At 42.2% G+C, this 13,617-nt stretch overlaps 2 protein-coding genes across 6 annotated transcripts in view; both read right to left on the bottom strand.

Moving 5' to 3' along the window:
- CD247 (CD247 molecule) overlaps nucleotides 1-8,612 on the bottom strand; it is a 54,384-nt gene extending 45,772 nt beyond the window's left edge. For all 4 annotated transcript variants that reach the window (XM_015879267.3, XM_085526910.1, XM_085526916.1 and 1 more), the window contains exon 1: nucleotides 53-8,612. In XM_015879267.3, coding sequence (XP_015734753.3) covers nucleotides 53-110 — 58 coding nt within the window. In that variant the 5' untranslated portion in view covers nucleotides 111-8,612. The remainder of the gene's footprint in view (nucleotides 1-52) is intronic.
- On the bottom strand, nucleotides 8,171-12,648 carry CREG1 (cellular repressor of E1A stimulated genes 1). Of its 2 annotated transcripts, XM_015879175.3 has the most exons (4): nucleotides 12,323-12,648; nucleotides 11,661-11,780; nucleotides 10,287-10,471; nucleotides 8,171-9,749 (listed from the first exon to the last, which is right to left on the bottom strand). In XM_015879175.3, coding segments are annotated over exons 1-4 (597 nt in total). In that variant the 5' UTR covers nucleotides 12,614-12,648; the 3' UTR covers nucleotides 8,171-9,748. The 2 variants fall into 2 exon arrangements, with proteins under 2 accessions (XP_015734661.2, XP_015734671.2); XM_015879185.3 differs by lacking the exon at nucleotides 8,171-9,749 and having other exon boundaries at nucleotides 10,286-10,471.
- Nucleotides 12,649-13,617: the final 969 nt, after the last annotated feature.

Raw genomic sequence — 13,617 nt, 5'->3', positions numbered from 1 at the left:
ATCCTCAAGGAAGTTTTAAAAGAGTGCCTCATCAAATAAAAGCCTGCCTTACCTGTAAGCGGGAGCTGAGCCTGTAAGGTAACAAAGACAGTGATCCTCTTCCACTTCATCTTGCTCCAGCAGGCCACGCTGGGTTGTGTAGTACAGGATGGTGGGGAGGAAAGCACCTCCAATGGGCTGGTACCTTCTGGTTGCCTCTGCAGGAAGCACTGCTTCTATAAGGGCTTTCAGAGTCCACCTGCTGGCAGCTGCCCCAAAACGCATGCATCTCCCTCTCCTTCACAGCTTCTGAGGTCTGGGTTTAGCATTCTTGGTATTGGTGCTTGAGGTTGGGGTTTCCTTTTGTATTCTTTTCACAAGACTTTTTAAAAACTTTTGATGGTTGCTCGGACCATTCCGCAATTCAGCAGCTCTCAGAGGGGCCTAGAAAATGTACGTAGTATCAAATTCAGTCCAGCTTCAAAAGAGACACAACTATATCCAGCGTGTATTACATCGTAAACAGAAATCTAAGGTTGTAAGCAGCAACCAATGCCAATGATGTAGCTTAACTACACTTGTAAAGGCACCACGCTCATTTTGAAGCTCTGATTAAAATATGGACTTCGCTTTAGCAGCTGAAAATTGTTGTGCTCACAGGGCTAGACAACAGCCTGCATCGCAGTGAGCAGGACTCCATAGGCCTTTGCAGTGTCCACAAGACATAAAGCACAGCTGGCACTGCCCGCCTCATTCAGCTGTATGTAACTGAACCAGAGGAACCTTTTGATGTGAATATACCATATCTTTGTATTGTGAGAAACGCTGTGTGTGCAGCCCTCCAGAGCCATTTTGTTCCTCAGAGGCAGAGCAGCCTGCAGAGCGGAGCACCACCGGGCTATCTCTGTGGGAGAGCACAGCATGCATCTCCTCCCTGCAAGGTCTGACACAGGAAGCTGGGCACCACACCTACAACTAAGCAGGGCACAGGATTGAGCTTTCTGCTGCTCAAAGCTGTTCTCTAGTGAGATACTGCAACAGATCAACACAGATCACAGAATCACACAGAACAGCCCAGGTTGGAAGGGACCTCAGGGATGATGAATTTCCAGTCCCCTTTCCCCCCACCACAGGCAGGGCCACCAACCTTCCCATTTTAATACTAGACCAGGCTGCCCAGGGTCTCATCCAGCCTGGCTCTGAACCAGGGACAGGGCATCCACAACGCCTCTGGGCAGCCTGTGCCAGCACCTCACCTCTCTCACAGAAAAGAACTTTGATCATGCACAGTTAGAAACAACCTGGATGCATCCTGGGAATTGACAGGAATAGCACCATGGAAGAGCACCATGCTGTAGGCATTGATACAGCACTCAGAGCAACACAAAACAGAGCAGCTCTGCACAGCTGCAGTGCTTGTGAACCTTCACTTCCTGCAAGTCCACATTCTGCATCCACCACAATTGCTGTGTCACCCATCACGTTCTCTAAAACCTCTTCTGCTCTCTTGGCCATTTCACACCCTTAGCCCTCCTTCTGTGGGGCCAGGTGGCCAAGCACACAGCTGTGGGTTATGTGGCTGATTTGAAGCACATGTGCATGTGCTGACTGACTTATCCAGCAGCCCCATGTGAAAGTGAAAATGCCCTCGTTTCTTAGTGCTGCTCTGAGGGTACTAATAAGATCTCTGTGAGCTCCTACACAAAAGTACAGGTAGGAGCAGGTTATGTCTGAGCCTTCTTTGTTTTATTGGATCGATGTTGACCCCCCAGGTCAGAAGTTGTTGGGGGTGGTAGGCAGACTGAGTTGGGAGAATCACAACGCTTGTTTCTTTACAGAACCAAGCTTGTGATCACATCTAACAGTATTAAAGCATCACTCCATAGGCAGGGGTGGAAGATACACAGGTAACAGAGAAAGCACACTTAGACATTAACCTGGCAAATGTCACTCCAGATAATGCATTGTGCTACGAGCTGACAAGTCACAAGAAGATTGTGGAATGCTATTAATATATTTCAGGTAAGAGCTTAGGGTGGGAAGGAGCACAGGTATCTTAAAGAATAGAGATGGGTTTTTTTCATTTCTGATTCTTAGGAATGAGAAAAAGAAATGTGCATCCCCAGCAGATACGGGAACGGGACTGGTGATCTCTGTTTCCCAGTATTCTGAAGATGACTGGCAAGGCGAGAATTATTGTGCATGTAAGAAGTAAGGATTTGTAGTCTTTCAAAAGCAAAGTAAATTGAAATTCTTGGAAGATGGAGACTAAGATACACATCACCTTACAGTCTGGAATAATGAAGGCTAATATATTGATAACACAGCATATTTTTTTAAATGTAATAACTAATATATATACAGTACCATTCACTACCAAAATAATTAGATGCTAATATTACTAGTGCTGCGTGCCATTCTGTAGTATGTGGACAGTACTTCTGAGTGTCTGCCCCCTCTTCGCATCAGCAGGGGTTTCCTGTGTAGCTTTTCAACCCCAGAAGCTAAAAGAGGAAGCTGGAGGTGCAATCGCTCATTGTGAGGCAGTGGGTAAAGCACAGATCATGAGAGCCACTTCACATGTTCGAGCTGGAAGAGGTGTGTCAGATCCAGAACTGGCTGCACTCAGGTACATGGGGTACATGGTCTGTATTCCAGTGCAAGCTGAATAAAGCATTCTCTGTCCAATTTACTATATAAAGGAAGACTGAAATAAAGAGTTAGTGAGAAGAATAACAGCCCTGCTTCCACTGCAGGCTACCTAAATCTCGCTGGCATCTTATCTAAAAGCAAAAATAATATCATACCTGTTATTGATATTTTTGGGTACCAGCACCTTCAGAGGAGCAAATGGCACTGCTCATCACTATTCTGCTGACCCCTGTCTCCTCCTGTTATTGATCACAGCTTCTCCCTCAGGCAGAGAGCCAGCAAATTATCACTTTGAATAAAGAGTTGAGGCCAAAGGTAAGGAAAAGGAATGAAGAGCTGTATAAGAAAGGGAGATTAATGGCAACAGTAGGCACACTGGGAGAACAGCAGTTGGGTCAGTGTGTTTTGATGTCTAGTTAGGGAAAGGTCAGAGAAATGGACTTCATTTAGAACTGTGGGTAGAGGAGAAGAAAAAAAAAAGGCTTTACATGATAGTGCTCCTAGAAATTCTCTCCTCCAATCCCTCATCTTCTACAGGGAGGCAAGCATATCATCCTAATCAAAATACAATAATTTAGATACAATAATCGAAATACAGTTGAAGTATACAAAAGAGCGATCACGCTTGCATTATGAGTTATTCTCAAAATGAATATAACCTTGGAGATGCAAATCACATGCAGTTGAGGAGGGCAGAAAAAGGGGAAGTGGTCTGTTCTCTAGGAAAAATCAACCCTGTCTTCACGTGTTTCGTGACTGCGCTATGAGAAACAATTTTCTTATTCTGCCACCATATTTTCAGCTTATTTAGATTTGAATATCTAGGAACTATGCAGCACAGTTAAGATTTCGGCAGCTCCTACCGATGCTGTGTGTTAGACAAACTCATACATGCCTTTTTAACCAAGTCTCAATGACACAGTGTTTCAGTTTACTGGTTTCAGCCAGTTCCTAATAACCTTGATGACCCTGGACTAGAGACTAAAGCCAACACTAGTTCAGCTGAACCAGCAGTTATTCTCAGATCAGACAAAGCCAAGTGAGAGACGTGAAAACTTCCCTGATGTGTTAGGTCCCTGATGTGTTATGAAACACTTCCTAAGTCTCGAGCTAGCTCTCAGCTAACTTGATTCTTTACCTAAACGTATGGGTGGAGGAAAATGCATTTCAAGAGTTACTCTCCTGTGCTGGGAAGACCACAAGATTTTATCTGTAGTTCCTGAAACAGGATACAGCAGGGAATTGAGGTGATCCCCAAACACAGCTTCATTGTGTTTAATACAGGTTAAGGCGCAGCTTGTTATCTATAAAGTGTAACATCTTTCATAAAATAGATAAGGCATGCATTCAGCTGGTTCTGTGCATCAGTATTGCCCTTCTTTCTCTGGACACAAGAAATCCCGGAATGGCTTGAATGCAAGGGGCTGATTCATCCCAGAAACATTCCTTTTTCATACTTACTGGTTATGTTTTGACTGGAAAAAAAAAAAAAAGAAGCAGCAGGGTTTGCAGTTTTAACAGGAAATAAATGAAAACTAGAAAACAAACACACCGCAGTCAAGCTGAGGATTAAAAAAATAACTACACACTGCCCTCTGGCTCATGTATTGCTACCACAGAGAGCTTGCCTGTAATCATCACCGCACACTGCTGGGACTGAGAACAGGTCAGTTATCAAAAGTTCTCCTAAGCCAATTTGATACAGTTAGTACTTGCAGGCAAAATTAATACCTACATCACCTGATGGCAGAGCTCGCCGACCTGATGGAGGAGACGGGAGAATCCAGATAGCAGAGTCTTGCCCCTGATTCAGCAGGGAATCAGTTATAGTGCCAGAACTAACACTACAAGTATCAAAATCGGTTTTGGAGATGTTCACACAAAGATAATGGATGTTAAATAAACAACAATTTTCTCTGATGAGAACGCTGTAGCCCCCAGCGAGGCACACCATTCATGCACTAGACCAATACACTGAAAAGAAAATGAAATTGCTGTTTACTGTATGTAAGCCCACAATTTCTATTGACAAATTGTCAAGGAGTGACAGTCTTATATTGCCTCACCGCGTTTCAATGCACCATAGAGCCTTACAGTGAAGCTTTGCTTTGCTATAATTGGGCTCAACTGTGCTAATCCCCTTGGCATGCAGCAATTAATACTTATTTAGTGATAATTGCTGCATTCCGAGGGGATTAGTCCCTGCCCTGCACTTTTGCCAGCATTGCACACAGAGAGCTGGAAAGAAGATAGTGCCTGGCTACTTGCTTTGCAGCTCCCAGCAGGGAGACAACAGAAGTTGGGCTCACTACATCTGTTCCCCTCTGCGTGTGAAAATACTGCTGTTGCAAGGAGAAAAAAAAAAAAGCTTGACTGTCACTGCTCCTTGCAGCTGCATAGTGCAAATAGAAACCCTGCCACATCTAAAGAGAAAAAATAAAAAGGAAACAGGCACCTGCGCAGCATCATAAAGACAAACACAGACATGAGTGTATGTTTCCTATGGGAGACGATAAAGAGGCCCTGATACAGTGTAGGAATGAATTCCTATTCATTATTTTGTTTCCTGTATCTAGAAGAGCCCTGTTCCTGCTATGGTTTAAGAATGTTCAGTGCCACATCGGTTTTGGAAACCTATACAGGGGTTGTTAGTAAAATGTTGAAGTGCACCCTCTCTGTACACTCACTGAGACTACTGAATATACTAATCCCAATTCTCTCATACTTGGTGAAGTGCTTATGATCTGCTCGGGATTTCTATTTTTTTTCATACACACGAGCAACCACTGCTTATGTCTTATCTTCAAAAGGAAGCCCAGTGCCCCTTCTCCTTTGAGCTAGTCAAGCTACTGTCTCACATCACTAACGCTCTCATCTGTAAACTTCAGGTTAATTTCCCTAATGACAGTACAGTAAATATTGTAAATAAATAAATTATAAAGTATTTTCTTGCATGCCTGTGAAGACTGTAATTGATCACTTAGATAATGTCTTCATGAATGTAAAGGTACTATGAAGCTAGATATTGGGCTCAGAGATAAGTATCTTTATTTGCTGCGTTTTATTCAAAGGCTCATCTGGGGGAAAACTTATTTAAATGAACTGAAAATCATTTAAGCATTTAAAAGAAATCAAAAGCCCAATTCACGCTCATTAGGCAACCTTTTCTTTTTCCTAAGTGCCACTTTGAAAGAGCTATGCAAGGTTCTTACTGTCATTATCATACTGCAACTATTTCTCTATTTCTTATCCCTAAACAATTGCTTGATTTCAGTCTAGAAACAGTAATTTGTTAACACTGGGTAATTTTAATAGGTTGAAATGACGTAAGACATTCTAGAAATGCAAAGGATCTTCCTTCCCTCCCCCCCTCCCAACATAAATACACACAATTACACATGCAATTAAATACTACCTAGTATCTCTTGAAAGTCTGTATCTTCCATTGTCACACATGCATACACTAAGCCTCTACTCAGCTTTGTCAAGTTACCCTGTGTTTAAGCCTATCACACAGATAGGTACCAAATGGGCCCTTGTGAGTCCCTTCCATCTTGGGGACGTTCTATGATTCTATTGAGCTCTTGGTCTTCTGGCTTCAAGTCCAGATCCACCTGTTCCAAGGTGTTCTACACTCGCCTCAATTTTCATTGCTAGAGCATTTAAGTTCAAAAACCTTTAAATTATTTCCATGGATTTTGCTTTTGAACACTCCATAGCACAAAATGGTCACAAAACAATAGGATGAAAGGTTCTGGTTTTTAGCAGCTAGTAGTCCGTTGCATTCATTATGTAAAGCAGTGTAGAAAGTGAGTTTGTAAGTATTCTGACCCAGTCATACCCTTTTCCAGGATTTCTGAGCAATGAAGAATTTACTAATTCCAAGCGTTAAACATTTAGCAGTCAATAAGATTGTAGGCCTATGGCACCCTCTTGTGTTCAGCAATAGTATAACAGTTGACTAAATTTTAAATCTTCCTAAATTGAAACAAAAACACACAACAATATCATAATATTAAGTTATAATTAATACTTTTTTTTATTAATCTAATACCCTTATTAATCTTATTTTACTGTGATGAGCAGAGATATAATGTTAGATAGTTAAAAATTAATTCCAGATGGAACTAAATAAGGGATTAACCTGCTCTATAATGATATAGAACCTCAAAACAATCACATCAATACGCAAGATCAGTAGACAAAAGAAACACATTACTACGTCATTAAAGTGCATGCTGAGATTATCCTAATTAGGTTTTTGGCTAACAAACATCCCATGACTAAGTGAGTTGCCCAAGGCTATCCTATGCCATTGATTATCAAGGAATAGAGCTACTTCCTGAATATTCAGAATGAAGTCATTACTATTTAGAATATGCTCAGAAAGTTCAAGCATATCATGGTAGAGACATACAATCAAAAGTCAATTTATTTACAGCTATATTAATTTCTTATACTCAGTATCATCTATTCTAGGCCACAGTGTTATTTCCAGATAGGAAGAAAAAAAGGAAATATGCTCAAAAGTAAATTCCTTAATGAATCTGATACAAACATTAGCACACAGAGGAGATGAAAAATAGGGCAAGAAGTCGATGACTTTAAGGTAAAAATCTTGTGTTACATTAACACCTACCTGCCTATTACTTACTAAGTGACGCCCAAGGAGGCTGTGGGTGCCCCATCCCTGCAGGCATTCAAGGCCAGGCTGGATGTGGCTCTGGGCAGCCTGGTCTGGTGGTTGGTGACCCTGCACACAGCAGGGGGTTGAAACTGGATGATCATTGTTGTCCTTTTCAACCCAGGCCATTCTGTAATTCTATGAAATATGAGTTTGAATTGTGGCTGGCTTTGTAATGTCTGAAAATGAGATTTAATGTGAGACTTTCTTCCCCACTGTAACCTACTCTCTTGCACACCAAACTCATTTTTGAGGCCATGCATTATGCAGGTTGCTCACCAGTTTGTGACTGTGAGCGATGGGGGGAGGGAGGGAATGGTTTAAATCCATTTAATCAAGGGTGATTAAAAGAAATGATTCTTTTAATAGTGTGGCTGGAGTTTTATATTAGACATTCACTTTTTATTAACAATTAAAATAAAAGTGAAAGCCTCATTTGAAAACACTACCTTGGGTTTAGAACTATGCTAAATAAGTACGTATGATACATTTGCATGTATACAAAGGAGATCTATTAATATTTGCACAAGACAGAACATTTGAGAGTAAGAAAGCATTGATACAAAAGGTAACTGATGCAGTCATTTATAAAAGTAGAAGCCTCAGCCAAAGACAGCTCCGGTGTTATTGTTTTATGATTAATTTCATAGTAGCAGTTGTAAGAAAGAAAGTGAAACACAAAGATGCTTATTTCAACCAAAAAAGGAAATAGAATGGTTCCACCACGTATACTTTAGCAACCATAAATGACTCCTGAGTGACAACAAAACAAGAACCCTGAAGCAAGTGTGCTTACGTGAAAGTGGGAGGGAGATAAATACTTTCAAATGTGCAATAAATAAAACCAACAACATGTTTCACAAAAATAATTTTATTTTATCAAAAGCCCAGCATCGTCAGTCTTACAAAACAGAAGTTATGGAGTGATAGGTAACAAGATCAGTCCATACCATAAAATCATTTGAATTTTCACAATTTGTTATGCCTTATATAAAAATAATTCCATCATCCCATTTAATTTTAATGTTAACTACTTGTCATAAATTGTTTCCATATCTCAAGTATTTTTTACAGCACACAAGGTGTTCAGTACAGTAAATTGCACACTTTTTTCCCTTCACATAGGAGGAAAACTTAATAACTTACTTCAAAAGTGCTTTCATAAATCTTTCCCATACAAGATGAGCAGTAGTATAATAATGCAATAACTACGTAGAGATAATTGGTAGTGATCAATTTCACTATTCTAATATATGGACCTGCCTCTAAGGATTCTAAGTTTTCACATTTTCACTATGCTGAGCAGGTAATATTTGTCTGGGGGAAAATCCAATTGATTGTTCGTAATCACTTTTTAATATTTTTGAACTTTGCACTTAGGAGATGTGACAGGACATAAAAAGACGCTCAGTTCTTTTCCATGGTTATGTAGGGCTTATTTTATGAAACAGAATTAACTTTCAACACTTTGTTTTCTACCGTGGATGAATCACACTTTGTCGATGCAGACTGTATTGGTTTCTTTCTCACTCTCAGATTACAGCCCTAAAATTGCTGTGTTAGGCTTCTGAAACAAAGAAATCTACAAAATTCTACTACTGATAGTAGTAAAGGCTTCTACATTGTCATTTAATCAGAATGCAAAGCCAAAGATTTCAAAATTCAAGTCAGTAAACAACTTCTTTTTGTATCAGTCTCATTGGATTTACAAGCCACTATTCTTCATATACCACTCAGGTGCTTTCATTACTACTATTACTTCTTTAAAAGAACCAGGGCATATAATCACTACTAGACAAAGACTTACCAAGAACTCATCATGAGCCTGGAGAACACATATAATTTCCATAAACCCAATCATGGTAGCAGAAAAGAAAAACAGCTCAAACTGTGAGTGTACAGGCATTGAAAAAAACATTTAGAACTCAATATATCATCTGTCATTGCAACATAAGCAAGGCTTTCCAGCCTACAGTCAGCTGAGCCATCCTGTAGTGCTGTGCCAGATAAAGAGGTATTTTTAATACCACTGACAAATGAAGTTGTATTAAAAAGAATTGGAGAGTGCCTACAGACAGAAATGATTTAACTAAGGCACCGAAAGTTTAGAACCAGACTAATCCTTCACTTTCTAGTAAACACAGCATTTCCAAACGTGGACTATTAAGAGAATAAAACACTCCAGATTTCTGTCTACTGAACAAGATTTAGTTATGGTTTACACACAAAGGGTTTTGTGTATGGCATGATTCAATCTATGTTAGTGTGAATTTGCATGTACTTCAGAAGGATTACATGAGCTTATTAGCAATGCAATGTGTAAGAATTTTTTGCATTATCAACTCGGCTCTATTACACACAGAAAACCTTTCACAGAGCAATCATCTGAAGTAATCCATTCCTAACATCAGCATCACCAAGGATCTTCCTCTGCCTACAAGGAATAAAAGAGAAATCGTATGTGTGTTTGTTGACTGTGCTAAAATGCATCTGACAACATATACAGTACATATATTTTCTATCTATTTATTACTTATATATTATACTTCACTATCGTGACAGAAGATTCAAAAGCAATGTATTATTGCTACAAACCCATCTATAGAGCTTCATACATGCATAATAGTCTATGTTTAACTATTAGACCAAAAGCTAACCTGCCCTGCAATTAATCCAAATAAAGGGTAGTGACTGTGCTTACTCTGCAGGAGTCCTTCTCCCGAGAAGCCTCTCTTAAACTGAAGTGCAGTTATCCATAGAGTTAATTATAGATACTATGCTTGCTACCTTTAAGTAGGTAGGTCCCCTATTCAGACATATCTTATGATCTGAGGTGCTGCATCCAGTAGACTACTTAAGGAAACAAGACAAACGTATATTAAAAAAGCAGAGATGAGGAACACACACTGTTAATAAGAAGCATTACAGCTTCCAGATATAGTGAATTAAGTATGCAAACTTAAGTACTTACTACGGCTTGACACGGTAATATTCTTCCGGTGTCACAATTTTCAGCCCACCGAAGTAGTCTAGAACCCAAATATTGGTGATGTTGAATTTGGCAAAGAACCAGTTGTGATCCTTAGGCCAATCTTCCATCTCAGGGTGCCGAGTGAATAATGCCTTTTTCGCCAAGGCTGCTTCTGAATCATTCACCTGAACAACAGCCAGCAAAATAGTAAGACAGAGTCACAAGGAAGACAAATATTATCTAAAACACAATTCTGACTACAGAGTGCTCTTCTTCATTTAGCCATATTTTGCCCCAAAGAGCTCATTACTGTGACAGAGTCAACTTATCTTCAGGATGGTGTACAACTGTACATGAGACAGGCAAACGCTCAAGGGGAGTTGCTTTCAATACTAAATCAAAAGGGTGCTTTAAAGTAAGCAAGAGCATGAAAGTATTTCATTGACATGAGATTAAGTCTTTCTTCTGTTCTCTAGGGAAAGATGCAGGCTGACAGCTTCGAAAAACATATTGATTCTGCTCTGATATAAAGACTACAACCAGCCTGACACTGATCTTTCTAAAGACAACTGGATAAAACAACACCCTACACTGAGGACAAAGAACTTTATTTTAGAAATGAAAACTACCCAAATCCAAAGACATTTGTTAAAGGATCCTAAATGGATACTTAAAGCTATTACTAGAGAGACAGTGAATGATTCTTCCAATCAGTGAGCAGCAACAACATATGCCGTGATCCTGGACGTTATTTGGAATAACAATACATCACAAAACAGAGAAGTAGCCCTTCTGCATTATGAGAGGGCAATTTTTTAGGTGTAATTTCACCTCCTCTGCTTCTGCTCACTCAGGGACACCCACAAACAGACAGTGCTCAGATGCATTCAAGCACGCACACTCACATATTCCTTGAAATAACAAACTGTACAAGAGAAGGGAAGCTGAAACATGAGACTACTTAATGTGCAAATGTTTTAAGGGCCGAATCAACAAGAGTCCTGAATACGGTACAAAAGCATTCAGAATAAATGGTACTGGAGTTAAAATAGCTCCAGTATTGATGGCATACCTCAAAAAGGCAATTAAAGGATTGCTGGCATGTAACGTAATCTGAGGTATGAAAACACCACATATAAATTCAGGCTATCACATAAAAGACAGCAATGATTTGTCCTCATCCTCACCAATTATCCTTAATAATGGGATTAAGATCTTCAGTGAATAACACACACAGTTCTAAATTGCTTCTATGGCAGCAACAGCACCAGGTGAGACTGTAAACTTCATCATGGCTAACACTTGTAGCTTTACTGCTTGGATTAATATGTCCTTCAATAAAGTTTGATGCAGTGCAAACTTCCCACCTCTTACCTTTACGATGCTCCCACAGAAGATTATGTGGGCGCAGAGGGGGTTCTGGGGGTCATATCTGTGCTTCTTGCAGTACGGAGTCTGTGCCAAAGACACGGTCAGAGAGGCATTCGAATTGATCTGAAAGGCAGACGGAGCGATAAGAGGTTTGCGGGCCTTCACGAGACAAACTCACACCACGTCCTCAGCTTCCTGAGGAAGCTGCTTATCTGCGAAAAGCCCTGACTCATCGTTAGTCAGCACTATCTGCTTATCAGCTGCCTCCCTTCACGTGACTGCCCCACAGCAGCCCGATAGACCTATGTTACGAACCCGGTGAAGGAAACTGCCGGCTAAGAGCTTATGTACCACAGAAATCACAGAATCACACAGAATCACAGCATGACCCGGGTTGGAAGGGACCTCAAGGATCATGTAGTTCCAACCCCCCTGCCTGGCAGGGCCACCAAACATACACCTTTACTAGATCAGGTTGCCCAGGGCCCCGTCCAACCTGGTCTTGAACACCTCCAAGGACGGGGCATCCACAACCTCCCTGGGCAGCCTGTTCCAGGGCCTAACCACCCTCCTAGTGAAGAACTTCCCCGTAAATCAGAAATCAGGCTATCTGCGCCACAAGGACGCACAGTTAAGCGATTTTAACGCCTCACAGCACCGCTCACCTCCAGGTCCTGCACGGAGATCTCCATGTCGGTCAGGTACAGGTACGGGACGCCGCTGCCGCCTCCAGGCCCCGGGGCTCCGTCGCTGATGGAGAAGATGTTGGCGAACGGGCGGCCCCGCAGCCCTTCTTGCGTGGAGAGCGTGGCCAGCGCGCCCCAATCGCAGTTGTGCAGCACGAAGCGAGCCATGCGAGCCGCCTCCTCGGGCCGAGGGATGGTCACGGACCCAGACCCGGACCCGTGGGCCATCACGGCCAGCGCGGCCGCGTACACGAGCACCAGCAGCACCATGGCGCACCACAGCCCACAACGACCACACTGTCTATGGCAAGCGCTGCGGGGAGACACTGCGACCCGGCGCGGGGTGGGGCGCGTCACTCCGCTCTCCGCCAATCGAAGCTGGAGCAGGTCGCATGCTCACATTTACCCAAGGAAATGGCCGCAAGTTGTACCACAGGTTTAGATTAGACGTAAGGAAAAGCTTTTTCTCTCAGAGTGGTCAGGCACTGCAATGGCTGCCCAGGGAGGTGGTGGAGTCGCCATCCCTGGCAGTGTTCAAGAGGTATCTGGATGAGGGGCTATGAGATCTGGAATATTGTGTCCAGTTCTGGGCTCCCCAGTACAAAAAAGACGGGGATCTCTTGGAAGGAGTCCAGCGGAGGGCCACTAAGATGGTGAAGGGCCTGGAGCATCTCCCCTATGAGGAGAGACTTAGGGAACTGGGTTTGTTAAGCCTTGAGAAAAGAAGGCTGAGAGGGGACTTGATCCAGGTTTATAAATACCTGGGGTGTGGGGGCCATAGTGGTGAGGCTGGTCTCTTTTCAGTAGCGAATGGCGACAGGACTAGGGGTAATGGGATGAAAGTACAGCATAGGAAGTTCCGCACGAATGTGCACAAGAACTTCTTTACAGTGAGGGTGATGGAGCACTGGAACAGGCTGCCCAGGGAGGTGGTGGAGTCTCCTTCTCTGTTGATATTCAAGACCCACCTGGACGCCTACCTGTGTGACCTGGTGTAGGGAGCCTGCTTTGGCAGGGGGGTTGGATTCGATGATCTCTGGAGGTCCCTTCCAACCCCTACAATTCAGTGATTCTGTGATCTGGTTTAGTGGCTTGTGATAGCAACGATAATGGGAGGATGGTTGTACTAGATGATCTTGTAGGTCCTTTCCAACCTTGTGAGTCTATGACTCTTACAAGAGGCCCTTCAGGACTGCAGCAAGCCTCCTTTCTCACCATGAGTGCTTCTCATGTGACATCTGTCCTCGAGTACCTCTTATATGGCACGTGTGTAT

This window comes from Coturnix japonica, chromosome 1 (assembly GCF_054131305.1).
Source record: "Coturnix japonica strain WE chromosome 1, WE-NBRP24, whole genome shotgun sequence".
NCBI classification, from domain to species: Eukaryota; Metazoa; Chordata; class Aves; order Galliformes; family Phasianidae; genus Coturnix; species Coturnix japonica.
The sequence above is the reverse complement of the archived record's forward strand: the minus strand, read 5'-3'. Positions and strand labels throughout refer to the sequence as shown.